Here is a 27,761-nt window from a genome sequence, read left to right as displayed (position 1 = left end):
TGCAACAACTCATGCATTTGTCTGTTAAGTTTTTCATTCTCTGTAGGTGTCAATCTATATGGTGCTTTGTTTGGTAAACTAGCTCCAGGAATCAGATCCATACAATGACTTATACTTCTCATTGGACCTAAACCATCAAGAATATCTTCAACAACAATCTCTTTATACTTATTCAGCAATTCAGCAATTTCTTCTGGTACTCAGCTATCACTATCTATTATCACTCGGTCATTACTAGCTTCTGCTACTCGATCATTACTACCAACACTCAGTCCCCTAGGAATAATAGCAAAACAAACTTGATTCTTTTTCATTTCCTTTTCAAATTGCTTTCCATTAACCATGCAAATTTTTATAGCAGTACAACTGACCTCGTCTGGACTTTCAATCAAAGGCAGCAATATTTGTTTCTTCCCATTTATCCAAAGAGTATATTGATTCAATCTTCCATCGTGTATAGCATATCTATCATATTGCCAAGGTCTACCCAACAAAATATGACAACAATCCATGCGCATAATATCACACAAAACTTCATCAAAGTAATGTCCAATTTTGAACTTCACAAGGCATTGCTCACTTACCAATATCTTATGCTCATCTTTGATCCATGAAACATGATAGAGTTTAGGATGCTTCAGCCTCTACAACTGCAACTTGGTAACCAGCTCTTCTGATGCCAGATTTGTAGAACTTCCGTTGTCAATGATCACTTTGCAGCATTTTTCAGCCATCTTACATCTTCTCTTGAAAAGACTTCTCCTTAAAACAAGTTCCTCATCACTTCCTTTATTACATAGGGTTCTTCTCACCATCAGATTTTCTCCAGCCTCAAGGCCACTTGATGAACCCTCATCTTCTTCTTGAATCACAGCATTTCCATTATTCTGTCCACTTTCTGAAGATCTATGTCCCTCTTTACCACATCTGAAACAATTACCAGGAAATCCACCTCTAGAATAAGAATTACCTCTTCCCCGGTAAGAATTAGTGCCTCCTCAATATGAATTCCCATTTTTCCATTCGATCTTGCCTTTGTCATCATTCTTCCATTCATATTTGCCTTTATCCTGCACAAAACTTTCAGATCTGCCACCTTCACCATAAGATCTACCTCTGCCTCTCTGGAATCTGCCACCTCTACCTCTTTGTCTTTGTTCATGCTTCTTTGTCAAGATTTCCTCAGCTTTCAAGGCATATTGATATGCTTCTTCTACACTTTCCGACTTCACAAAACTTATTTCATTTTGTATTCCAGATCTCAATCCATTAATGTATCTTGCAATTTTCTCAACATCATCATCCACATGTTCAGATCTAATGTCCAATCTATAGAATTCCTCAATATATTCTTTCACACTCATGTCTATTTGTCTCAAATTTTGCATCTTTCTCAGCAAGCTAACTTGGTAATCAGCAGGAAGGAATTTGTTCTTTACCTTGTTCACCATCTTTGGCCAAGTTCTGATCTTCTCCTTTCCTCTCCTTTGTCTATTAGTTTGCAAGTGCTCCCACCATAGTGATGCATGACCTTTCAACCTAGTGACTGCAATCTTCACTTTTCTATTATTAGGAGTGTTTTCATACTCAAAGAACTTCTCCATATATGAGATCCAATCCAACACAGCATTGGTGTCCAATTTTCCATCATAAGGAACAACTTCCACAGCAAGCTTTGAATTTGCTCTAGACAATACTCTCAACAATCTAGCTTCATCTTGATCTTCTTCAAGTTCTTGATTAGGGTTTGGTGTTGCTGCTTCATCATCACTTACATCATCAAGTTGTGTTCCTCTCATCTAGGTTGTCTCCACAGCATCTAATCAGGCTGCAATTTGTCTCAATGTCTCCAATATAGCATCATCAATATTTCTTCTACCACGAACCATCTTTACAAATCACGTTTCTGCAAGATCGTAACCCTCTACAAGTTATAGGTCAAATCTACAAATCTGCCACCCTACAACCAAATCCAAATCAAGGTTCTACACGATCCAATCTTCACAAGGACAAACCTCAAGCTCTGATACCACCTGACACAAGGAAGGGGGGGGGGGGGGATAACTAGGGCCAAAGGCTCAACCAGCTATCCAAACCACCCTGCAAGAGTTAACACAACAGAAGCAAACACAAAGAACAGCACCCAAAGGAGGAAGTAGAGGATATCTTTATTGATTCATCAAATATTCAGCATACATGCCCAGCTGTAAGGCCTTCTGGGTTACAGCCAATACAAATGACAATCTTCAAATTCACACTTTCAAACACATATCTTCTTTTCGCAGTCTTATCTCCCACTTCTATCTTCTATCTCTAACTACTTCTAAAACTTAACCTTAGACTTCCTTAAATACTTGCCAAAATGGCTTACAGAAGATTCTAGAACATAGAAAGCCACAAGTCGGCCCATAACAGATATTAACTACCTATGCCAAAATTAAATACAAGCAAAGTCGGCCCAAACTGGAACCAAACAAAGATAGCTCGGCAAATGAACTCCCAGAAAACTGGCACTCGACACGCACACGAGCTAGGCATCCAAAGGAATCACTCAGCAGCAACTACGAACTTGGCATCCTCCAATGCTCGGCAACCAAAGAAAATCACTCGATAACCACAGGCACTCGGCAACCAAAGGATTCACTCGGCATCCAAAGGAACTCGGTAGCAACTAAGAATGACTCGACATCCAAAGAGTTCACTCGGCAACCACAGGAACTCGGCAATCAAAGAAATGACTCAGCGCTCGGCATCCACTAAGAACTTGGCACCAACAGGCAAAAAGAACAAAAGTGCAGGATTACAAGGAAACCCAAGATACTCCTACATCACTTTGCTTATCTTTGCTCACCTCAATAAGGATGCATTATATATATTGCCTCTCACCTTCTCAGGTGGTTCTTACAACATTATTGTTTCCTCCATATTCATTTAGTCGTTTTGTTTCTGCTCTTTCGATCCAAGTGTGATCATATAGAGCAATTGTTATTGAGAAGCTAAGCTTGTATAAGATTTTCCAGCGTTCCTTTATATAGAACGTGAAGATAAGTTTGATTGCACAAGAGGGTGGTATACACCACGCCAAATTATTTTCAATCTCCAAATCGAGCAATACCAATCTCATGTCATGCATTTAAATATGGTTATTGTCTTTTGTTTACAAAACTTTTGCATTTGAAATTGCTGACTTGCCTCTTAGGAAAGGCTTTAATGTTTCCTTTCTCGAAATCACCATCAAAATGATGTCAGTATTTGTATCTCTCATTTTGTTAAGTTGATATGAGAAAAGAGTTCTCACTCACAATCAAAAGTTTATGCTTGTGTTAATATTTTGAATAAGTATGCAAATATTTATTTTTTTTGTCAAAGAATGATATCCCATATAGAGATATGGTCAATATATCTCTGAGATGGGAGTTGCATCTTAAGATAAAGAATTTATCAAAATGCAAGCATAACTCAATTATGATGCCATAGCCTAGATTTGGCATGAAAGATGGCAATGTGTATACTCTATAAACCAGATATCACATATGAAACCACCCCAAAATTCATCCATGAAGGTCAGTATGGTCAAGATGAAGGGAGTGAATGGGAATATCCATAATGCAATGAAAAGTGAACATAATAAGAAACAACATTCAAATTTTAGTAACTAAGTTAACTCATGGAAATCCTTTGTATAATTTCTTATTGTCAAATCGCGCGGTGCGTGATCAGACATCTATGTTGCCCATCCGAAATCCTTGGCCAAAGTAGGTTAATGGCATGATTGCCACTGTGATCACCAGAGGTCAAAGTGCTTGAAGTTAGAAGATAAGTTGATCGGAAAGTATCCACAATCTCATCAGTTGACTAGCCGACACTCTAACAGCAGGATGCTCAGTGGTAGGACAGTGGTGTCCCAAGCCAATTCCTAGGGTAGGGAGGGCCTTTCTCAGTGGAGATTGTGTGGGGATACTTAAAGGTCTACGGTTGGGAGGTTAAGCCCATGATAATGCTTCTCCTCTCTTCCAGATGCCAAGGCTTGCTCAACACAAGGACATCAATTGCTTTTTCTCTAGTATCTATTTCATGCTTTGTATTTCATTTGATGTAAATATTATCATCATGTAATTTAAATTATGTAGTTTTCTTATTCTAGATATCAAGAAATTAGAAAGTTGAAATGAAATGCGATGGTAATTTATAACTGAATATCATGTGAACCTAGTAGTTAAAATGATTGTTAGATTCTGGTTATTGGAATATAAGTTACAGTTAACTATTATTTTCTTTTTCATATGAAAGAATAGAATAAATGATATTACTGTAACTCTTCTCATTCGGTTAAGATTTTGATGTTATTTCATTTATTTAATGGTTAAATAGTTTCCAGAAATTTAGTATGTTACAGCCACTCAAACAAATCTCAAGGAAAATTACTCTTCTGGCTCCTAACTGGTAAAAAAGAAACCTATCCTACCCCTTCTTGAATCCAATGGCTCAAGAGAAACCTATTCTAACTCTATACAAGACTCTAAAGAGACAACAGTGGAAAGAGTTATATACAAGCTTGACCTATCATAGCTTCTCAAAATGTTCAAGAGCAACAAGCCCTGGGTGATAGTTTTCAATATGGAAAACTTATCCTTGTACTCAAAAAAGAATATTTTTACCACCCCATTTTCAAACTCAAGAAATTTATCATGTAAAATCAACAACTGGGGCAAATCATGAGGCACATGATCAATCCAAATGCAAGTTGCCTTTCCTAGATCAGAACAATCAAAATGATAACTTTGAAAACTTTTAAGAATAAAAGCAAGGAAAGATATAACCTGACATGCTTCAAATGGCATTTTGTGACTAAATCCTTGTTGATCATCCACAACTTTAGGATGTTGAAGTTGGTGATGGATCATCCCACTAGCATCAGCATCAAACTCATGAGTGATCAAGGAAGGATCAGTCTTGAGATCAAGCCCATGGAATATGGCCGAGGTTTGTCCTTGTGTAACATGAACCATGCATCCTTGTGAGTTGCCTCAAGTGCATCCTCAAAAATTAAGGATTCCTTGATGATTTCTCTCTCAAATATATCCTCAAGTTGCTCAAATGTAATATCAGATTTTAGCACCAATCCAAATTGTTCTTCATCTTCAGCTTCAGCTTCCATGAGGTGGTCGTTCAAATCTTTAGGAACATATTGCAATCCTTCACATTAAATATCACCAAGCAATGTTTCTTCAAAATTGATAGGAGGATCATTATACATTTTCATAAATGGAGGTCTAAGTTGATGGTGAATCATGTCACTTACAACAACTAGTATGTCTTCAGATGCCCTCAGCAATGACTCCATTTGTATTTCTTCCTTGGGATCTTACTGGACCCCCTCACCAAAGGACATAGCAAAGATGATGTCTTTGAGTGCTTCACCAAATTGTCCCTTGAATTCATTTATGATATCTTGCAATTCCTTGTTTAACTCATCCATATGTTTATCTTCTTCTTCAAGGATACTTGAAATTCCTCGTAATTAGGGTTTTCATTAAATTATCTTGGTCATTGATTTGGAATCAATTTGGGCCCTCATTTGTAATTGGGAGGTCTATAAAAGGCTTAGCCTTCTCATTTATAAAGTCATTAATACTAGAGAAGTAGATGGTAGAGTAAAAAGTAGAGAAGTAGCTATAGTATAAGGAGATTAGAGATTGCTGCCAAGACTATGTTGGAATAAATTAATGATTTTCATTGAAGATATAGCAAATCTTTGTGTGCAAGTTTCTACATTTTTGCACGGCTTCTACTTCTCAAGTTTTAGTTGAAGTTCATTGATTTCAATGGAGAAATGTGGGGATATGTGACAAATTCTTTGGTTCATAGCATTTATAGCAAATCATGAGGCACATTTTTTTAGTTTAATTTATTGACAATATCTCTTAAAGTTCTATGGAAAATAATTGATTATTTGTGGGCCCAATAATATTCTAGTGTTTTGTGTGATATTGTCATAAGAGAGATTTCCGCTAAGATTGTCACTAATATAAGGTGTATAATATCATTGAGACTCCAATGGTTGGCACATAATAATATCATATGTGTCATTTCATTACTACAAGATCTGGGAGCATATAAATACGTTCAGACATAGTCAAACCCGACTCTTATTAGTCATTGGTTCGATATATGAATACCTTTCCACGGCTTGAGGGAGACCATTTTGATCAATTGACATGTTATTTGCAGTTGGGGGCTTCAAATATTGGTTGAGGTTTATTCCTTGGTATGGCAAGCTTGGCAGTATAATTCATATTACTGAAATATATGAGGACTGGACTATCCTTGTAACTTGGATGTTTTGGACATTATGGAGTCAAATATGCATTTTTGAGTTTGGAATATATGCATTAGCGTTAGCATCAGTATTTTGTGGAAAAGAGCTAATGAAATGATTGCAGAGGTGCCATTTTTTAATAAGGTTATAGGTTATCAAGTGTGTGCTGAAAGTTCAAAGCAGTGAATGATCTTGTAGGGGCATCCATTAGAACGGAATTCTTGTTGTTCATTGGAGAACTAAAGATTCATGTTCATAATCCAAGCAAACATTTGGGTACATGGTTGCTGGGATATATTAAGTGTTAATATATTCTAATGGTTGTTGGTTCTGCATACTGTAGCAATGGTTAGTATATATGAAGTTAACCTCCGAATTCTACCTGTAATCCAAAACAAATACTAAGTCTTATGTACTTGTAAGCCTTCTCTTACGTGGAAGAGTACATTACAAACAGGAAGGCAGAAAAAAGCAGATTGCATCAGGAAGGATGTTAATGAGCATTTTGAGATAAGTATTTTTGGTTATTATCTCTCAAATACTAATTTTATTTGCCTATTGTAGTCAGTCTCTAACTACATCCTTGCATGTACTAAAAGAGATATTTTCTTTATTATGCTCTTTTTTTTCTTGATCCTCAGGGATGTTTTTTGCAAGAAAAGAAGAATGATTCTTTAGGAATGCAGTTGAGGCATTTATGCTAAGTGATGGTAGCATCCATGACTATCAAGAGAAGAGAGCTCTCCCAGTGAGAGGGAGCAGGCTGCAAGCGAATTTTTATTTGCTTTCAAGGATGGTCATACGCTGTCTAGTCTAGAATTCAATATTATGACAATAGGTCCAAGGTGGTCTTAGATCTAGCACTTTCAATCGTACATGGATCATGTCAGATCATGAGAGTCTCCTAAAGCAAGATTCTCCCATATGAGAAAGATATACTTCCATGTCAAATGGAGCAGCTAGAGGATCTATTTCAGTTGACATCCAAGGAGGTTAGAAAGTTGATATTAGATTCAAAGGGACACTAACATCTATTAGAGGCAACCTTAGACAAGGAGCTCAAGAGACCAATGCAAGAACTTGTGCTTCAAAAGCAAGAGGAGCAACTAAAGGATCTGCCTCAATTGACATCCAAGGAATTTGTTCATATTGATTCAGAGGGAGTGAACCATACCAAGATGGCTTCTCTTGGCTGGAAGACCTTTATGCGGACACCTAGTTCATGATATTCTTAGATGGATACTTGATGAGTTTGGGATTCACCAAAAGTGATGTAGACTCCGGCCCTACATTTATGACAAAACAAAGCACGTATCACTATAATAGAGATATGGTGCAAGGAATGTTATCCATTTGAAGTAGATAAGCATTGAGAACCAAACAATTGATACTCACCAAGATAATTGCTAGAGTGAAGTTTGTGCATTTTCAAGACAAACTTGACATTGTGGAGAACGAAGCTCTGGCTGAGAGGCAGTGTTAGTATCAATGATTCCTCGAGATGTACTATAATGAGTTCTTCTCCATGAGGGAGAAGTTCGAGGTACAATTCCTTGTTAATGCATTTTTCTTTAAAAGAGGCTTGAGGTATAAGCCCTTAATCCACCCTCTAATGCGGTTCATGGTGCATCTCATGTGCATGACACCATGACAAGACCACATGAGATAATCCATGGAGATTTTCCTTGTCCCTATGATATGAATATCTTTGTGAGGTGACAATCACACAACAATAAGACACATGTATATGATTACCTTTATTGAGAGGTGACGATTCACAATGATGGTTGATATCTCATAAAGTAATGGATATTCATTAAACATATAGATATTTTTTAATCCATTATGGTAGGTAACACTTGTTGTAGCACTTGACAACATGCCATAATAGTAGAAATCCTAAATCCATTATGGTGGGTAATGCATGTGGTGGTACCTGAAGACATGCCATAATGGTAGGTACCTTAAATCCTTTATGGTGGACAATGCATGTGGTGGTATCTAAGGACATGCCATAAAGGTTATTCTCTAAACCCATTATAGTGGGTAACACTTATGGTATTACCAAATGACATATCATAATGGTAGAAATCCAAAATCTACCGTGGTGAGTAATGCATGTGGTGGTAGCCAACGGCGTGCCATAATGGAAAGTATCTTAAATCCTTTATGGTGGATAACACGTAGTGGTATCTAACAAAATGCCATAAAGGAGATTCTCTAAACGCATTACGGCGGGTAACACTTGTGGTAGTTCTTGACAACATGCCAAATGGTAGAAATCCTAAATCCATCACAGTGGGTAATGCTTGTGGTGGTACTAGGCAAAATGCTAGAATGGTAGGTATCTTAAATCCTTTATGGTGGATAATGTATGTGGTTGTATCTAAAAACATGCCATAAAGATGACTCTCTAAACCCATTATGGTAGGTAACACTTGTGGTAGTATATGATGACATGCCATAATGGTAGAGATCCTAAATCCATTACGATGGGTAACGCATGTGGTGGTACCCGACAATATGCCATAATGGTAGTTATTTTAAATCCCTTATGGTGGATAGCACATATGGTGATATCCAACGACATGCCATAAAGGTCAAAAAAAAAACATATTAATCTACTATGGTGGATATTGATAAGTTGATATTTAATAACATGTCTCAACCTAATATGAAAGCCTCCCTAGGTAAAGAGGGAGTGTTGAAGTTTTCTTCAAGAGAGTAATACATTAGTATAAAATTAATTAATTAAGTTAGTCATGACTTATCCAATATCTCTCCATTATTGGATCTATTTAATCTGCCTATTGAAGGATAGTCATTGTGACACTACCTAAATGGAATCTTCCCTAGCTAAGAGGGAGTGTTGATTTTATTCTAGCTATCGTTGGAATCCACAAAGGTTGTGATTATTTATATTATGAGATGATATAATTATATTGTATACTTGCATTGTATAATTATTATGTTATATGATTGTATAATAATTATTATATTTAGTTAATAATGTAGCAATTGTGCTAATATTATCATATTGAAAAATATAATTATTGATAGTGTTGATATTATATTATATTAATATAATTATATCAATAAGCATCTCTTGGTGAAAGGCCACCTCTTGCATATATTATAATGAGATAAGTGATCTCATCAAAGGATGGAAACAAAATATATATAAAACACAAAATTACAACAATGGTTAGTCTAAACCTCATTTTGAGCATAGTTCAATTGTGAATATTCACTTGGATTGTGCTAGTATTGGACATTTAGATGGATTGTTTACAAAATGAAAATCTTTCTATGGCATTGTGTCTCTGGTCAAATAGAAAGTAGTTCCATAAAGAATTTGTCTATCCAAGCATCATCAATTGTTATCATCGTCTTTAGAGTTAGATGTAGATTAGATTCCTCTAAACCGTCATCCTTGTTTATCTCTTTTTTGAAGTCTAAATCAATTTAATTCAAGTTCCAAATGCTTGGAGGAAAAGAACTGATTAAATCCAAGAAAAATCATGTAAGTCCTTTTGTAAGTTACCAACAAGATCGCATCATTTCATTAAGTCTATATCCAACTCAAAGCCGCAAGTTCGCAGTGCAAACCTTGGGTTTGCCTTATTTGATCAGACAATGTCACATTGTTTAACGTTTGAGATTTCATGTTCAAGAGACAATAGAATACTTGATACTTTATTCTGCACTGGCGAGTGTCACCAAAGACCCATCAACAGGCTGCCCAAGTGACAAATTCTAGGAACATTCCGCTGATGTGCAAGGACAGATAGGGTTCTATCCAAACTATGGCTATTGAGGAAGTTGTTATAGCTCTCCGTTTTGGTGTTGAGTTTATTCTAATGGTTGATATCTATATTGCTGCTATTTTGTCTGCATTGTACTCTTAAAGAATCTTTTTGTTTACGTAATTCTATATCAACATGTAATTGGAACTTAGACCTTTAGCAAGGGTTGGCAGCACTGTAGATTGTCTCAACTACACCAAAAACCATAAAATACTAAAGCAATATCCTTCAAGTCCCTCAAGATATGTATACAAGGGATATATTTCCAACATGATAAATGTAGAAATGGGTGACATGATTCAAAATAGCTTATAAAGGTTCCAACATCCGAGAAATGGTTTCAATATAACCCCCCTAGACAGATTTCAAGGAAGGTAATAAAGACATTACAATGTTTCAATCTAATATCGAACAGTATACACCTAGAAATAAAGTGATATTGTTAAAAAAGAACCATCTTAGTCTCTTCAAAAAGAATTTTTTTACTGTAAGTGGTTCAACTTGTGAACAGCTGAAGCTTCCATTTTTTACCAGCTAATTAAAAGAACAAAGAGTTGGGATGAAAGATCAATTTGATAAGACAAGAGAGCCTCCATTCCCCAGGGACACGTCCCCGCCCAAAAAGGCCAAGTTTCGGAAACAAGGATGTCCTTGGGACAGGGGTACAGGTAGGGGACATACCCACCCCGTCCCCATTCGCTCAAAATTCCCAGGAAACGTCCCAGAAACTTGGGGAATTCGGGAAATTTTTTTGCGGACGTCCGTTTGTCCCGGGGATGGTTGGGGACGCCTTGGAAGTCCCCGGAACAGATGGGCATCCCCAATTTTTAGACAAAATCAGCACTTATAAAAATAATTTTCTTTTAAAAGAAAAAAAAAAATTTAAGTAGGCCCCTCCTTCCGAGTTCACCCGAACATGCTTATTAGTGTTTGGTAGTTAATTCCTACTATTTGGTGGCCCTCTAATTAGTATTTGACAACATTACGTTAAGAATCATGGAATCAATATTGCTGTTACAGTCAGGCTACACACTCAAAATTATATACCAGACTGTTTGCAAGGTGCTAGGAAAGTCTGAAAAGTGCATTACAGACCTAGAACATGCATCCTTACGTCATTTTATGGCAATACATCAATGCTTGGTTGGTCTTGGGTTGATTTGGGTCCTTTGTGGAAGATATGGTGAATATTGGAAGTTGCATCAAGATACCGTCTTACTGTAACAAACCTATATCATGATCAGAACTGTATAGAGGACTTTTTTATATTAATATCAGTCCACTTACAATGAACTGTAAGTGTTGTATCAGAATTAAATGATAGTAGTGTGTTTCAATTTGGAAGTTGGGTTATTGTTCTTGTTGCTATTGAAAATGAATTCTAAATTATGTTCTTGGGTATATTTCAATTTTTATGTTATAACTTATTATTTTAATATGGCATACACATTTACAATAATTCCAAATTATGAATGCATTATAGCATATTGAGCATTGAGTCTGATTATTAAAAAGTTGTATGTTAAGGTTCTATGATGTTTAAATGGCATGGTTTATCAATGTCTTCATATGAATGTAACGTATATATGCAAATTTCCCTATATATTTTATATAGAAGAGAACTTGATTATAAAGCTTAGAAAGATCATAGCTGCATATAGTGTCAAATTGACTTATGTCTTTTCAATTGCTACTAGATATTACTGTGTTTCCATTTTAAAAGCAAAAATAAGCACTCTATAGAGAAAATTTGATCCCCAATTTACAAAACCAGATTATTTAAGCAAAACATCTGGAGTCCCCATATATATTTCAATGTTATTTTCCATGTCATTCATCTGATTTACACTGAGTCTTTTGAAATGCGCAGATGCAGAAGTCTGAGATGGAAAACATGCATGAAAGCAGAAACTATGATAGTAAAATACTTTGAAATGATCAAAGATGTAAATTTGCATGTGTAACTTAACTAGAGAGAGAAGCAAAATAATATCTTTAGCATACAGATCAGAAAAAATTTAAACTGCAAAAAATAAAGAAGAGAACTTAATGTTAGTAACTGAAGAAAAGAATGACTTGTTACAGGAACCATAGAAAAGGAAGAATAAGGAATTTGAAATTTACTCTAACGAGGACGCCATCCTTCCCTGATGAACAAACCAATAAACCAGATACAAAGGCATGTACCCCGTGTTTGAAGAATACACAATCACTGTTAAACTAAATTCTTGTTACTTTACGTTAAAATGAATTATAGCTTGAAATCTCAAAAAAGGATGTCTACCAGTGAAATTGGTCTTATATGCGACAGCCTTCTCAAGATAAGCACCATTGAAGGTGGAGCCACTGAAATCACACTCCCTCATGTCAGCTGAAGTAAAGTTTGCCCTCCTGTCAGACCAAATAATATGTCAGTAGAGTAAACATAACATTTGTCAAAAAATCTAGTGCATGAATTTTGTCCAATGTTGCTTGTAATAATCTATTATTTAATAGATAAGAAATATATAAAATCCAAAAAAAAAATTATCGCCCTATATCTAGAAGTTAGAATTGATAACACCTCATTGTGAATTCCTTAAACACAGGGTGTGATCCTTGGATTTTTCAATATATGTATTCTTAGTTCCTAACCTCGTGATGTAGGATACCTCAGGTAGGCTTTGATGCATGTATTTATAAGTGGGCATGTGGAAAAAAACATCCTAGCTTTATCTTATTCTACACTAGGCAAATTGAGATGGTTTGTGGTTGGCACACATGACAAATATGATTGCAAGATGCAGAACTAAGCAATTTAAAAAGGAGCTTTCAAAGATGATCAGTCACACTGAGTTATTATACTTGATCTAAATGAAAAATGAAACATGGATGGGCAAGACTGATGAACAATTTTTGGAATGTCACTAGAACACTTCTCACTATAGATTGTGTACATTACTGACTGATAATATGCGTTAAATATTACCAACAGGAATGTTAAGATGTGAACAGAAAGGATAAATGGAATATAAGAAAACTTATAGAAATTCCTAGGGAACCCATGTCATTTGAGCATATGAGTGTCTTCTACAGAGGAAAACCTGTAGATAAGCAGCAAATTCTTCTTTGATTCAATTTTTCCCTACAGCAATGTGAGCAGGACCTTTTAGTTGGCATCATTTTGCTTATCAATGTCGTTTTGGACTTTGTAGCTGCTATAATGACTATTACTGGTTGTAAGTGATTCAAGTAATACCATCAAATAAAGAATTATGTTGCATTCATTTTATACATGGAAATTTTGTGAATTTACTATACATATGATGCTATGCTGGTTCATGAGAAAATTTACATGACTTGTTTGTCCAACCCAGTGCTTGGCAAAAGTAAGACTTTTGTAAAATTGTTGAGAACTTGAAGAGTGTAATTGTATAAATTCAGTATTTCACACACTGTTTAAGTGATTTCCCTAGGTACATGTCTCCCCTAGTATTATGTCCTTTCTAAAAAATGGATGCCACAGGGTGGAGAACTGATGACAATATGTCCCACCCGCAAAAATTGTTTTTCAAAACATTTTGGGAATGTCCCCTGGGAACATCCCAGGGTTTGAGATGCCACGGACGCTAGGCCATCCTCAATATCCCCTATGCACTCCTTTTCTCTGTCCGATGATATTCTACATTTTGACACCACCAGATATTGGACTGAGTATGGCCTTTATAGGCCATCATCTTTTCCTCAGGTTGGTCTGTATAGTGATCCAAGAAATAGGACATATTATTGCAGGGTTAGGGCACACACCCAATCACGAGGTTGTTATGTAAAAAATTCTGTCAGAGGTGGAAAAAGAGACTACCTCTTATTATGTGCAAGCAATCTCTGCTCTGTACGAAATGCCATTTGAGTTGCTCATTTCTTTTTATGTTATTATCAAGCTGTCTTTCACTCTTATTTGCAATTTATTCTTTGCTAATTATTTTGGAAATTTATTTATCATTAAAGATTTCATTAGTTGTAGATTTATATTATATTGTGTTTGAATAGTTTGCACTTTCAGCTCATTGATCATGTGAATATTTGAAAGTGCAATAGATTTCAATTTCAGCAATTATGATGAATAATTTTTGGTTTCAATTTTCATATTATCATATTCTACCATTCTGAACAATGATTTGACCATTGGGTCTGGTATTGATCACTTGTCGATTTGAATTATCAAATATCAATTTATCATGGATTCTTCATTCTATAGTTTCTAAATTCCATTACCTCTCCATACAAGCACTCACACATTGACGCATAGCTGTCCCCCCAGAATCTGAAATTTGGAAAAAGCATGCAATCTCTAGAAACTCATCCCTCCATCCCCCAGAAACTCAGAGAAACATTGTGTAAAAGTGATGCAAGATAGCTCCTGTTCATATAGTCTAGTTTCGATGCTAAGATGCCATATTTAGACATAGTATGTTAAAGGTTTAAGTCTATTTACTCGCCCTTTGCCGCAGATTCCAGGTATTACATTGCAAAGTTTAAAGTGCAAGGTTCCTCAATGGCTACAAGTTACTCACCTGCATAAAGTAGGCACATGGAAGGACCTCTAGTAGCATTGAGGGACACCACACAAGTGATGGTGCTAACAATGAAAGAGAAGAGAAAGTTGACTGAGAAAGGGAAGTGTGAAAAAACAAAGAATATGCAAGCATAAGGCAGTGCATAAGCAAAGGTGACAAGCAGCAACAGATTAACATAATCAGATTTCCACAATCCATTAATAATGTGAGCAATGTTTCTGGATTAGATTGTGTGAGTTTTTTTAGCATCAACGTTTCGGATCATACTACATGATCCATCATCAGGATGAGAGAGCAACAGATTAATCAATAATCATTAAGTTGTGAAATGGCAAGCGACACAAGCCATGTGTAGACCTTGAGGGGGCTATTTCTAACCAAGTGGCACTATTTTTCATACCATTGCTTATGCAATTACAAGAAATATGGAGTTCAAATAAGTGAAACGAGTCTTGTTTTCTAGTCTCTAATACAATGCTAGAACTTTAAAAGATAGATGATGAAGCTTGCAATTTCTCCGATAAATCAAAAAGATGAGTGAATAAATGGAAACTATCTCACCTGAAATTCTCATTTGAATGAACCGATTTCCTGAGACAACAAAAATTTGAATGAAATTTCCATTAGTTTATATCCCGACCTGGAGTTGCTTAAAACTGGCATGCAAATATAATAACACAGATTTAAAAGAGCTAGCAATAGTATTCAATTATATATAATTTCACAGTTGTGCACAAACTGACTTTTCCAAAAAATCTTGAAACAACATAAAAATGCTTCCCTTGATATATGTTTCCTCCATATAGGACACTCAAGAAAGAAAATCGTGATGCATAAAACCAGTTCAACTTCAACTATCTATCATGTAAATTAGAATATGTATTCCACATGATACCACTAGGCTGTATCAAAAAATCAAGAATTCAAAAGTAACAGAGCTTCTGCCTACACATGTTACAATTGATAACATGTATGTGAAACAAAACAAAAGAACCTATCAAAAATTTCACAGACATATGCAGGCTCCACCTTCATCTGACCTTAAATCAGCAGAACCAAATTGTGCTGCAGACCCAATGCCAAACTCACCACGCGTTTCAGCTTCATATTTATTGAGGTCTGCCTCTGCATTCATCCCTGTGCTGATTACTGCCGCTGCCACAGCTGCTGTGAGGCATCTTTTCATCCATTCTACAAAACCAAATAAAAAAAGTGTCAAACTAGCCTTACAAACAAAAAAGGCAGGATAAGACATTATAAAAAAACGTAGTCCAGCAATTCCCTTTATCAGGGAAATCAGAGTTAATCAATAACCTTTAGCAAGGCAATGCTATTCAACAGAGATTCATGGAAATGGGTATGGTATCAGATACCCTAATACAGATAGATAGAACAATATAGATATATCAAAGTGTTTGTAACTTAAAATTATTCATTTATATTATTTTTTTGGAATTTTTATATCTCAGTTTGCAATATTTAGATTTAGTTTGTTATGTATGCTTTTCTTCTGTAATTTAAATACATATACATATGTCAACATGCATATGTATATATCCATGTACACGTACATGTATTTTAAAGAAAAAATTCTTGCAAAGTTTTAATGTTTTTTATAACCCTACCGTCACTTAGTATCGGGGGTATTTCAAGGTGAAGATGGGGGGAGCTTACCCATTCTTTGTGGCAGGGGGCATAGCAGTTCTTCAAGGTTGATCCTCTTTGCTCTTTATCTGCCCCTCACCCTTGAGGATGACCCCGGATAGCTCAAAAGAAGCATCCCCTTGGTGCAGGTCGAGGGGGAATTATAAATATAGAAAGTGACAAACCTGACTGAGAAAGAAAACATCTAAGCCCCTACCCTGCCTATGTATATGCAAGTTTAGTAAAATTCAGGAATTACTGTTGTGAATGCTGGATGTTTAACAACTGAACTAAAAAATGAACTCATAGATTCTGAGATAAAAAACCTGACAATTGAAAAATGTTTGCAAACTAAAAAAAAAAAGTCCTGAGAAAAGAATGAATCAGGAATCACTAAGATAAAATCTATAATTTAACTTTTCCAAACTGGAAAATAAACCATTTAGATTAAGATTTCTGGCTTAGACCATCACATAATGATGTCATCAAAATAAACAAGGACTTTTTCTCACAACTATTATCATTGCATATATTTATTCGCTAATGGCATACACATTGGTAAACAAAAACTTTCTCTTATGACTAAAAATGTTGTGTAGGTTTATTCAGTAATGGCACACACCTTAAGTCCTCCATTCTATTAAGCTATCAAGTTTGCATAGAAGTAACTAGACTTGTAACAATTCCATTGCCCGCCTAAGGAAGGGGCATTACAATCCTTCCTTCCCAGACATTGCTTGGCCTCAAGCATTTTGCATCTGCACACTGAAATCAGATGCCAGAATCCCATATCAATCTCAAGAACGTTGTTCCAATAATCCACTGTGCTGCTCTGATACCACAAAAAGATCCCCAACCAAAATATGATCCAATTGTTTCTGATTTGTTTATGACTGCAAATTAGATCATTTTCAGTCTAGATGATAGAATTTAAACTATTGTTTTTCTATGCCAAGAATTACTATATCATTGCAATTTGATTTATTCAAGAAAGATCAGAATTTTTGTAACTTTGCTTGTATATTACGTCAGCTTTGGATTAATAGAAGAGATTTTGTTCTCTCAGTGTATGCAATCCTCCCTGTTCATGCCTATCTTAATTTATAAAGAAAAACAAAAATGTGCAATAGCAAATAGCAGATGTCATTGCCAAACTGAAAAACTTCCAAAATTAGAATAAGCCAACTGTTTGACAAAATACCTTTGTAGCTGAGTAGGTGAATTAAGTGCAAAATATTTTTGGTGTAAGAAAAGGGGTAGCCTATTAAAATGGCATCAGAGTTTGTGAACCTGCCAGCCTGCATGTTGTGTTCAGTGATTGGAGATGGCTGATAGGGGAAAGAGTCCCTTAATCAAACAACTCAAAAAAACGTTCAAATCTTTTAAGTCTGACCTTCAATGAAAGTCATAAAGGAGAGTTGCATGCTCTATGGTTTGGGAAAACAGCTTAAGAGTTAAGATCCAGTTTCCATCAAAAAATATTCTTCTTAGCAAGCTGGAAGAAATAGAAATGCATCTATTGAAATTGGACCAATCACTTCTTGAGGGGTTGAAATCTGCAACAAAAGCTCCATTGGTCACATTAGCCTAGTCTAGCACTTTGAGACATTCAGATGATGTAAGGCTTGTAGTCACCACTTGCCTTTGTGAAATTATGAGTATCTGTGCTCCTCGAGTAAAATAATCAAAAGATTATTTTGTGTATTGAATAAACAATGAAATGAATATTACAACGAGCTTACAAGCTCATATATACAAAACTGATATACAGAATTAGAAACTATCTACATATGATAGATAGAGCATTATTAGAAATATTCTAATACCCTCCCATAATGCTTAATCTATCAATAACACCAATAGCCTCCTTGAATTTTACAAATTTATCAGAACCGAGAGACTTGGTGAAGATATCAGTAGACTGCTCTAAGGTGGGAACATGCAGCAACTAAATAGATTTGTCTTCAACCAGCTGACAAATGTAATGACAATGTGTTTCGACATGCTTGGTTCGTTCATGGAAGACCGAATTCTTTGCCAATTTGAGTACTCCCTGATTATCACAGAATATAGGAGTCGGTCCTGATTGAGGAACATGCATATTTGCAAGCATCCGTCGAAGCCAAACTGCCTCACAAGCTGCCTTAACTGCTCCCCAATACTCTACTTCAGTCGAAGACAGGGCCACCGCCTGTTGCTTCTTACTAGTCCATGTCACAGCAGCAGATCCTAAATTAAACACATATCCAACGGAAGACTTACGATCATCAACAGAGCAGGCCCAATCTGAATCTGTGTAGCCACATAGTGTAGAATCAGACTTTTAAGTGTATAGAAGACCATAATCAAGAGTACCACTCACATAGCACAGGACACGCTTTGCAGCTATCCAATGATCAGTCTTGGGTGCTGTCGTAAAGTAGGAGACATAGCTTACAGCAAAACTAATGGCAGGTCTGGTGGCAATAAGAAAAATGAGACTACCCACTAGTTGTCTAAACAAGGATTCATCTACAACAGGTGAATCAGACTAAGCGGATAATTTGAGCTCGGGTTCCATAGGAGTGAGAGCAGGTTTGCAATCCTGCATTCTGAACATGTCCAAAAGACTTCTAGCATACTTGGACTGAGAAAGAAACATGGTGTTCAGTCTGCCAAACCTCAATTCCGAGGCAATAGTGCAAGAGTCCCAAATCCGTCATATCAAAAGTGTTGCACAAATCCTGTTTGATTTCCGTGATCAAATGTGCTAAACTTCCAATGATGATCAAATCATCCACATAAACAACGATATACAAGGCATCATCACCTACATGTTTGATATATAGGTTTGAATCCAATGGACTCCTCTAAAAACCATGGTCAGTTAAATATTTATCAATTTTCATGTACCAAGCCCGAGGAGCTTGTTTCAAATCATAAAGAGCTTTGACAAGTTTATAGTCTTTGTGTTCCTGACCAACAACATTAAATCTAGAAGGTTGCGTCATGTAGACCTCTTCCTGTAAGTCACCATTCAAAAAAGTACTCTTGACATCCATCTGATGAACTTTCCAACCAAACTGAGCTACTAGAGCAAGAACAAGCCGTATGATACTCATTTTAGCTGTAGGAGCAAAAGTCTCCTAATAGTCAATACCTTCCCTTTGTGAGAACCCTCGACCAACAAGACGAGCCTTATACTTGTCTAAGGTGCCATCAGCTTTATATTTGACCTTGTATACCCATTTGCAGCTAATGGGCTTCTTCCCTCTAGGAAGATCAGAAAGAACCCAAGTTTGATTTTTCTGAATGCTCTAAAGTTCATCTTCCATAGCCTGTTCCCATTCAGGAATACCTTTAGCCTCGAAATAAGTTCGGGGCTCATAAACACTATGAATGTTAGCCATAAGAGAAAAACTAACTATTTGTTTGCGCTTATTTCGAGAAACTCTACCTTCAATGAGCTCATCATTCCTTAGATCACTAATAGTTTTTAACCCACCATTTGGGTCGGAGAGTAGAAGAGCTGACCTCTAGAGGAGCTGGAGGGGTTGGATGAGGTTCAGAAGCAACAACGGGAGGAGGATCATTCTCAGGAGCCTCAACAGGATCAACATTAGGTGTCCTAGGGCAGGCATTATCTGTATCATTCTTCCCATCAAATGGTGCTAAAGGAAGGGGAACACTATGAGGTTGTTCCTCAGAACATTGCTAAGAAGAGGACAGAAACGGTCCTCATGACTAAAGATAAGATGATCAGTGTCGATATCTATCAATCTGTAGGCCTTATGGTTATCACTATTATTGTGAGGTTATCAGAATATGGAGATCTCATTGTGCTTCTCAGCCAAATCATGGGCCTAGCTCAAGGTATGCAATTTGAAAACTGGATGTACTTCTTCATTGATGAAATTGAAAACGAAAAAAGAAGATTTAATTGGGCTAAGATCATAAGCGAGAACCTAGAGTTGCAAGTTAGAACCATACAAAATCAAAAGCAATTCTACATGGGATCCTATCTATTTTACCTAATTGCTAGATTGTATAAGAGTCCGGGACTTAAGGCCTTAGGAGAAGTTGGCAATGGGTCGAGGCAATATTTAGTGCATGAATGCTATCCACAGCTTCATTTGCACAACAATAAAGATTACAAGATGTTTTGTGACGCCTTTGCCATGAAGACAATAAGGGTATTACAAGGGACACCTGCTGAGAGACTTTCACCGGAAGCAGAAGCAAAGATAAAGAAGTTTGGGAGTTGGTTCATCCAATTTCCGCAATTCGCCTACATTAGAATAGCAGGGAGCGCAGTTTGTCCCAAGAGGCTTCCAAGATACCCACCCAACAAGGTAGTTTTGATGGAATTGGCTATGCAACTTGAGCACTATGATAGAATAAATGAGAAGCGAAGGTAAGGCAGGGATTACCTTCTCAATCGGAATTGGCAATGATAGTTGCCCCAGTCGGGCCGCCTTTGCAGCTGCGAAAAAAGAATTGGAATGGTATCATCTAGGATGGTAAAGAGCAAGGCAAGGATACGATCCTAATGGTCTTATCAAGGTATCTCATGGAAATGCATTTAAGCATGTTCCAACTATAGAGGACTTTTGGGCCAATGCCAAGGATGACTTTCATGTGAGAAAGCTAGCCTTCTCAAGATTGTCGGTGAACATGATGAGAGATATCAAATGGAGAGGCCTTGATATTCCCGATCAACAGGAAGATGACAGAAATGTGTTGAGAGAAGATTATGATACGGTAGAAGGAATAGAATTCAATCCAGTAGACTGGGATGACCATCAAGATCCTTCCTTGGAGGCAATTACAAGAGCAGTTGATTTTCATACCAAGTCATGGTATAATGAAAGATTAAGGAAGCTACAAAGTCGAAGGATTCCCCTTACCTATGAGAAGATGAAGCCAAAGGAAGGTCCAACAAAATCAATCGAACAGAAGGGTGAAAGAAGTAGCCAGCAACAGGAAATAGTTAGAAGCGAGAAAAGGGTTTTGGAGGTTGAGAAGAGCAAAGGACATCCAAAACCTCCAACCAAGAGACAGCATGCAGCTCCATCAAGAGAAAGCATAATTGAGGCTAGAAGCCAAGAGGTCAGTTCAAGTGATAAAGGGGTCACAGTAGAGGTGAGCTCTAATTTAGAATCAAGTGGTTACAATGAGAGCACCGAGTACTCCCCTCTCAGAAAACCAACAAGGAGATGATATGGCAGTAACTAGAGGAGAAGAAGATGGGCCAATTGACATTGAGGCAATAAGTCGAGCACTTGAGGCCATTGGTGATGCTTTGTTAGTCGAACCAAATCCAGATTTGGGGAGATGTACCACACCACTATGGTTAAGGAAAATGCTCATGCCAAGAGGTGAGGTGATAACTGCCTGAACAGTGGAAGACACCCAAGGATTAATAGAAAAGGGTGATAGCGAGAACCAAAAGCAAATGGCAAAGACGATGGCAAAGGTAATCAGGAGCGACAATGAGGTCACCAAAAGGTTCAGATTGCTATACCAACAATCAATAAGGTAGTGGATGAGATTGTGGCCCAAGAATATGAGATAGTGGAACACAACTTGGGAAGAAACACCGATGATATGGAATGTGAAGAGATCCAGAAGGGTATAGCTTCAATCAGAGAAAGGTTGAGGAAGGCAAATGAAAGGATCGTAAAGTTGGAGGCCAAGAACAAATATTGGAGAGATTGCCAGCCTATCCAACAATTGCACCAAGCAGCCCTTCCTCAAGATAGCGGTAGCAACCTAGAAGAGATATCAGCTCAGTTACATGAAGTCAAGGATTGGATCCACGACACAATCCAAGATGGGCGAAATTTCTTGCCTTCCTTCATCTCCACATTCTGGTCATTAGTGACTGTTAGAGACAAGTTCAGATTATTTGAAGAAGAGTGGAAGGATTTCCTTTCCATCAAAGATTTAGCTATTCCCAGGCTACAGGCGTTCATTGGACTACCAAAGGCATATTTGGAAAGGGCCAAGTTGGTCGATGAAAGAGGATTGAGTACGGTTGAGTCTTGGTTTGTCGCCTTGACTACTAGATTGAGAACACTCGAAGAGATACAAAAGGCAGTTGCACAGCACAGCTCAAGCGTCGATACTTCCATTTCAACCATGATGAGCAACGTTGGGATGGCACTTGATTTTGAAGACATCAGAGAAGAGGATATCAATGAGACAAGACTTGGATCGAAATTAGATGAGCTAGGAAGGGTTGCTATCAAGAAGAAACATTTGAACACCCTTTCCTCCCTAAATGCTTCCATTGGATTCGCAAAAGAGTATGAGAAGGATCATGAGAAGATACTACAAGCAGCAAACAGCGTGATGAAATCGGCAGAGCTCAAGATAAAGTACACACCTTGTCCTCCTATGGAAGAAATCAATGGAAGGCTAGCTAGGTTCATTGCCTTAGCTAAAAGAATGAAAGAAAAAGGGAGAATTATATTAGAAGATTATTTGATGTAAGCCCAAGTGGCAATTTCTCTCTTCTCGGATAGGACAAGTGTCTAATTGTGATTGGCCACCATTTTGGTGCCTTCTCATTGGTTACCACTTTTGCACTTTTTTCATTGGTCCATTGACGAGGTGGCGTCTTCTCATTGGCCGATGGGGTGGCAACCCTAATTAGGGTTTCTAAGATTCAATCTAGATCGTCGATTTTGCCTCTTTATCTCTACCGTCAGTTGTACATTTTGGCCTCTATATAAGGCCATTTGCTCTCATTTGTAATGGTCGGAGAAAATTGTTGCATAAGATAATACCAAAATTCGCTATTTCTTTCTCATTGTTGTGACTTGCATGGTGATTAAGAGCCTTTGGTATTATTGCATGGTTTCTACTTCCAATTGTTAGCATTAGATTTCCCTTTGAAGTTGTTGAAGCAAATTTCATTTCAAGTTGCTAAGTAAGATTAAAGTAGATGGATAGTTGTATGGTAGCATTAGTAGGTGTTTGATAGGGATCAATACTAGACCACTAGCATCCTAGCGGCTTATTGGGAAGCCTTGTGTGGAAAACTAGATTATTTTTCCTTTGAATCATTGCATCTGTGGAAGTGAGGCCACTGGTTAACTTTCATTAGGTTCGATCCCAGTCCATTTGCTAGTCTTCCATCCATAGGAGTAGGAGTAGGATAGCAAGTAGTTTAGGACTTCGAATTTAGGAGAAGAGAATTAGAAAGATACCAGTCATGAGAACCATTCACCCTCAACCACTATCACTTTCCCATCAACATCATCTAGCATTCACACCGAACCACAATCTCCATCATCCCACCGAAGTCCAAGTCATCCTCAACAATTTGCGTAAGGCTGCCTACGTGATTACCAACGAATCACATCAATAAACTGAGCGAGTATCCACAAGTGTAAGGAACATTGGAGTTATTCTCATGTCCCATGAGCATTAACTTTTCAAGAGAGGAATTGTATGTTTGATACTTCGTATCGGATATTCAATTACTAATATGTTATGTAGTGATACAAAACTCGCATCAACAACTATACCTTGTCATCATGAGTCTCTGAGTCTTGGAATCTAATTTGGAACGTTTCGCATCGGGAATCTAGACATAGGCAAGAGAGCCAAAAATCTTCAGGTGGTTGATCTTTGGCTTACAACCAAACCACAATTCTTCAAGAGTTTTGTTCTTGACAGCCTAAGTAGGGGAACAATTCAAAAGGTCAACAGCAATAAACACTGCTTCTGCCCAATACTTATTAGGAACACTCCTCTGTTGTAACATAGAACGAGCCATCTCAACAATCATACGATTGCAATGCTCAACAACACCGTTTTGCTGAGGAGTGTAAGGTGTGGTGAATTGGCGCTTGATGCCATGTTTAGCACAAAAATCGGAGAATGCATGAGAACAAAATTCCCCCCATTATATATTCTAAGAGAAACGATACTGCAGCCAAACTCGTTCTCAACCAACAACTTAAATTCTGAAATGTACTAAGTGCATCTGATTTTTGTTTAAGAAAGTACACCCACATTTTTCTACTAAAATCATCAACAATAAGCAAAAAATATTTGCAACCAGTAACTGAAGATGTATTCATAGGACCACAAATATCAGCATGAAGTAATTGAAGTATCTGAGATGCATGCCAAGAATCTCCATCTTTGAAGGGAGTCTGATGTTGTTTGCCAACTTGACAGGCATCACATACTCCAAGATGTTGCGGCTGAATTGGAGGTAGTCAAAAAACAAGTTCCTCCCAGGATAGCTGAGAGAGATATTGGATGTTGAGATGTCCATATCTCTGATGCCACAAAGTGCTGAGAGATAAATCACAAGCTGCTATAGCTATTTTAGAAGAATCACCAGTGTCAATAAGCCGATATAAGCCATGATCCTCTAGACTAGTAGCAACAGTAAGACGAGTCTCTCAATTAATAACGGACCATTTGTGGGCACTGAACACCACATCCAATTGAGGAGAATTTCTCATGATCTGACTCACAAAGAGAAGATTGAGTGCCATAACAGGAATGTAGCAGACATTGAGAAAGATGAGTTGACATCCACCAAACTATCTGAACATTTCCTCTGCCAATAATTTTGAACTCCTCTCCTCCGTCAAATACAACTGAATCAATGTATGGATAGAAATCCGTAAACCAGTCACGCTGATGAGAGAAATGACGTGAAGCACCAGAGTCAATATACCAAGCAAAGGATCGGGCTGAATTAAAAGGGCTTTTAGCCATAAAAGCGTAGAACATAGACTCCTTTGTCTCAGAATATTCAGCAACATTGGCCTGCTGATTGGACCCTCCCAGCTTCTTCTATTCAGAAGCGAGTCTCTCACGACAATCTTTCTTCATGTGGTCGTACCTACGGCAGTAATGACACTGAACACTCTTTGCTGAAAACAGTTTGAGGATTGATGGGAACTACCCTGTGGAGATGATTGAAATGGTTGAAACTTAGCTGCAAAGGATTGTTCTGACAAGGGTGAAGAAGCACAGCTGCCAAACTGTTGCTTCCAGCAATCCTGCTATAGGAGTCTGGTGCACAACTTTGGGAATTTCAGATCAAAATTAGTTGAGGTAATGTTGAGAGTCTCTATGAAATGCTCATAAGATATTGGCAAGCTTTTCAAGGTAATAACTACCATATCTTCTTCCTCCATTGTCCGACCGATGGCTTCAAGCTAACCACGAATGTCCTTAATCTTCGTGAGATGTTCCCGTAAGGACATATGTTCATCCATCATAATGAAAAACAACTGATTCTTCAGAAAGAATGCTCGACTCTTGTCGGATGTTTCATGCAGCTCCTTTATATATTTCCAAATGTCTACAACCGACTTGCCAGAGGGAATTTGAGGTAGCTGAACATCTATGAAAAATTTGAGAAGCATAGCACCTTCGCGATTCCGACCATCAAACTTATCCTGATATGTTGTAACAGAGGTCCCACCAGGAGTGCTAGTGGGGGCAGGACGAGTTTCTGTGCCTAGAACAAGTGCATCCAAACGACGATACTCGAAGATGGTTAAAATGCGCTGCTTCCAGTTGTTGTAATTACTGCCATTAAATCGTTCATTGTTTTCCAGCATCAGGTTGGTCAAGGATGCTATTTGCACGAAGTTTGAGACAATGTTTAGGCTTAATCGCCTCGTGAGAGAAAAAAATGACAAGTACCCAGAAGAGGAGACGGAAAACCTAGAAGGAATCTGCAGTCAATGCTAATCCACTGACCCGAAAATTGAGGCACAGAAAACAAGGTACCCAGAAAATTTTGACGAAGACCCAGATGATGTCTCAAAAAACCCACCACAAATATGAAATTTAAAAAAAAATCGGACCCTAAAAATTAGGATTTTGAAGCCAAAATGGCTTTGGTGAAGAAAACACTATGAACAAGAGCTCGGGAAATAACACATAAATTTCAAAGGTTCAATGAGGAACCTTAGGTCGAGCTACTTTCAGTCATCCTGTGTGAAGACACCAGGTCGCGTCGAAACAAGTGTAGGTTGAAATGCAAACCACAGATCGTGGGCATGAAAGGGCATTGGCTGCAGGTCATGGATGAGTGCGTGTCAGACAAGCAAAATGAAGACCAGGCGCAGGCGGAAATGAAGACCAGTCACAATCACATGCAGAATACCAAGCACAGGCAGAAATGAAAGCAAGTCACAATAATAACAGGCACGGGCACGAATAGAATACCAGGTACGGGCGCGATCATGATCAGAACCCTAGATGCGAGCATGAGCAAAATATTTCAAAAACCGATTCGAGCCTTAGCTTTGATACCATAAAATAATCGAAAGATTATTTTGTGTATTGAACATAGTAACACGGGGACGCGTCCCCCCCCTTTTTGCCCGACGTCTCGGAGACTTCAACGCACCGGAGACTTGGGGACTCCGTCTCCCCGTCCCCAGCGGTGCCACTAGATTCCACCACCTCCACCGAGGATGGGGGACATCCTGCTATTCACTATTTGCAAATTCGACTATTTATGTTTAATGTTCGATGTTCCAATTCAATGCAATGTTTCAAGTCTTCACTCTTTTACATCTTTACATCCTATATTGCAATACATATTTTCATAACTAACATTTTTAAATACCATATGCATAGATATATACACCCCTCTTGTCCCCTGCCGCCGTCCCCCCACCGTCCCCCTGCCGTCCCCAAATTAAGGCCCCTCTGTCCCGGAAACTTGTCCCCCTGTTTCGCCGTCCCCCCATCCCCCAGGGTGGTGTAACTATGGTATTGAATAAACAATGAAATGAATATTACAATGAGCTTACAAGCTCATATTTACAAAATTGATATACAGAAATTAGAAACTATCTACAGACGACAGATAGAGCATTATTAGAAATATTCTAATATCAAGTACCTTTCAATGATGACATGTTGAGAGAGATTCCATAGCTGAATAACAACAATTTTCATGGATTAGGTGATACAGGGAGCCTTTCCTTTGATAAGAGGATGAAGATTTTACAATTGTTGGCTAGGGTCAGCTCATGATTGATTTGGTCTTTGCTGATCTCATTTTTCACATGTTTCAATATTCCTAACTTCTATCACTAAGGATCATGGAGAAGCTGTATCTCATTTATGGTCCTAATAATTGATGAATGTGAAGGTATCTCCCAACCCATTTTATCTATGTTATTAGTTCTTTTTAAGCAAGAACAGGTCACTGCTTCAAACTGTTTGAGTTGGTCAATACTGCATTGAGATAATGTTAGGGAAAACTGAAACCTTATATAATGAAGAGCAGGTGGAAGAAGAGAGATTCAAATCAGAAGTTGTTATAAAAGAGAATGCCTTACGTCATGATGAATGTTTGATAAAACCCTAAGATGAACCCTTAGAAGTGTATGCATCTATACATGTTGAGGATGTGTATGATGAAATTGACAATATAGCATTCTTGAATACACGTTTAGA

At 37.5% G+C, this 27,761-nt stretch overlaps 1 protein-coding gene across 1 annotated transcript in view; it reads right to left on the bottom strand.

The window, feature by feature from the left end:
• Positions 1–27,761, bottom strand: part of LOC149534570 (Pentapeptide repeat-containing protein) — a 90,067-nt gene that overhangs the window by 45,208 nt on the left and 17,098 nt on the right. Inside the window, exons 2-4 of the mRNA XM_089803885.1 lie at positions 15,722–15,872; positions 15,243–15,272; positions 12,410–12,516 (exon numbers count right to left, since the gene is read on the bottom strand). Of these exons, the coding sequence (XP_089660011.1) occupies positions 12,410–12,516; positions 15,243–15,272; positions 15,722–15,872 (288 nt within the window). The remainder of the gene's footprint in view (positions 1–12,409; positions 12,517–15,242; positions 15,273–15,721; positions 15,873–27,761) is intronic.

This window comes from Cupressus sempervirens, chromosome 10 (assembly GCF_028749045.1).
Source record: "Cupressus sempervirens isolate cs-2001-9-10 chromosome 10, ASM2874904v1, whole genome shotgun sequence".
In the NCBI taxonomy this organism is placed as follows: Eukaryota; Viridiplantae; Streptophyta; class Pinopsida; order Cupressales; family Cupressaceae; genus Cupressus; species Cupressus sempervirens.
The sequence above is the reverse complement of the archived record's forward strand: the minus strand, read 5'-3'. Positions and strand labels throughout refer to the sequence as shown.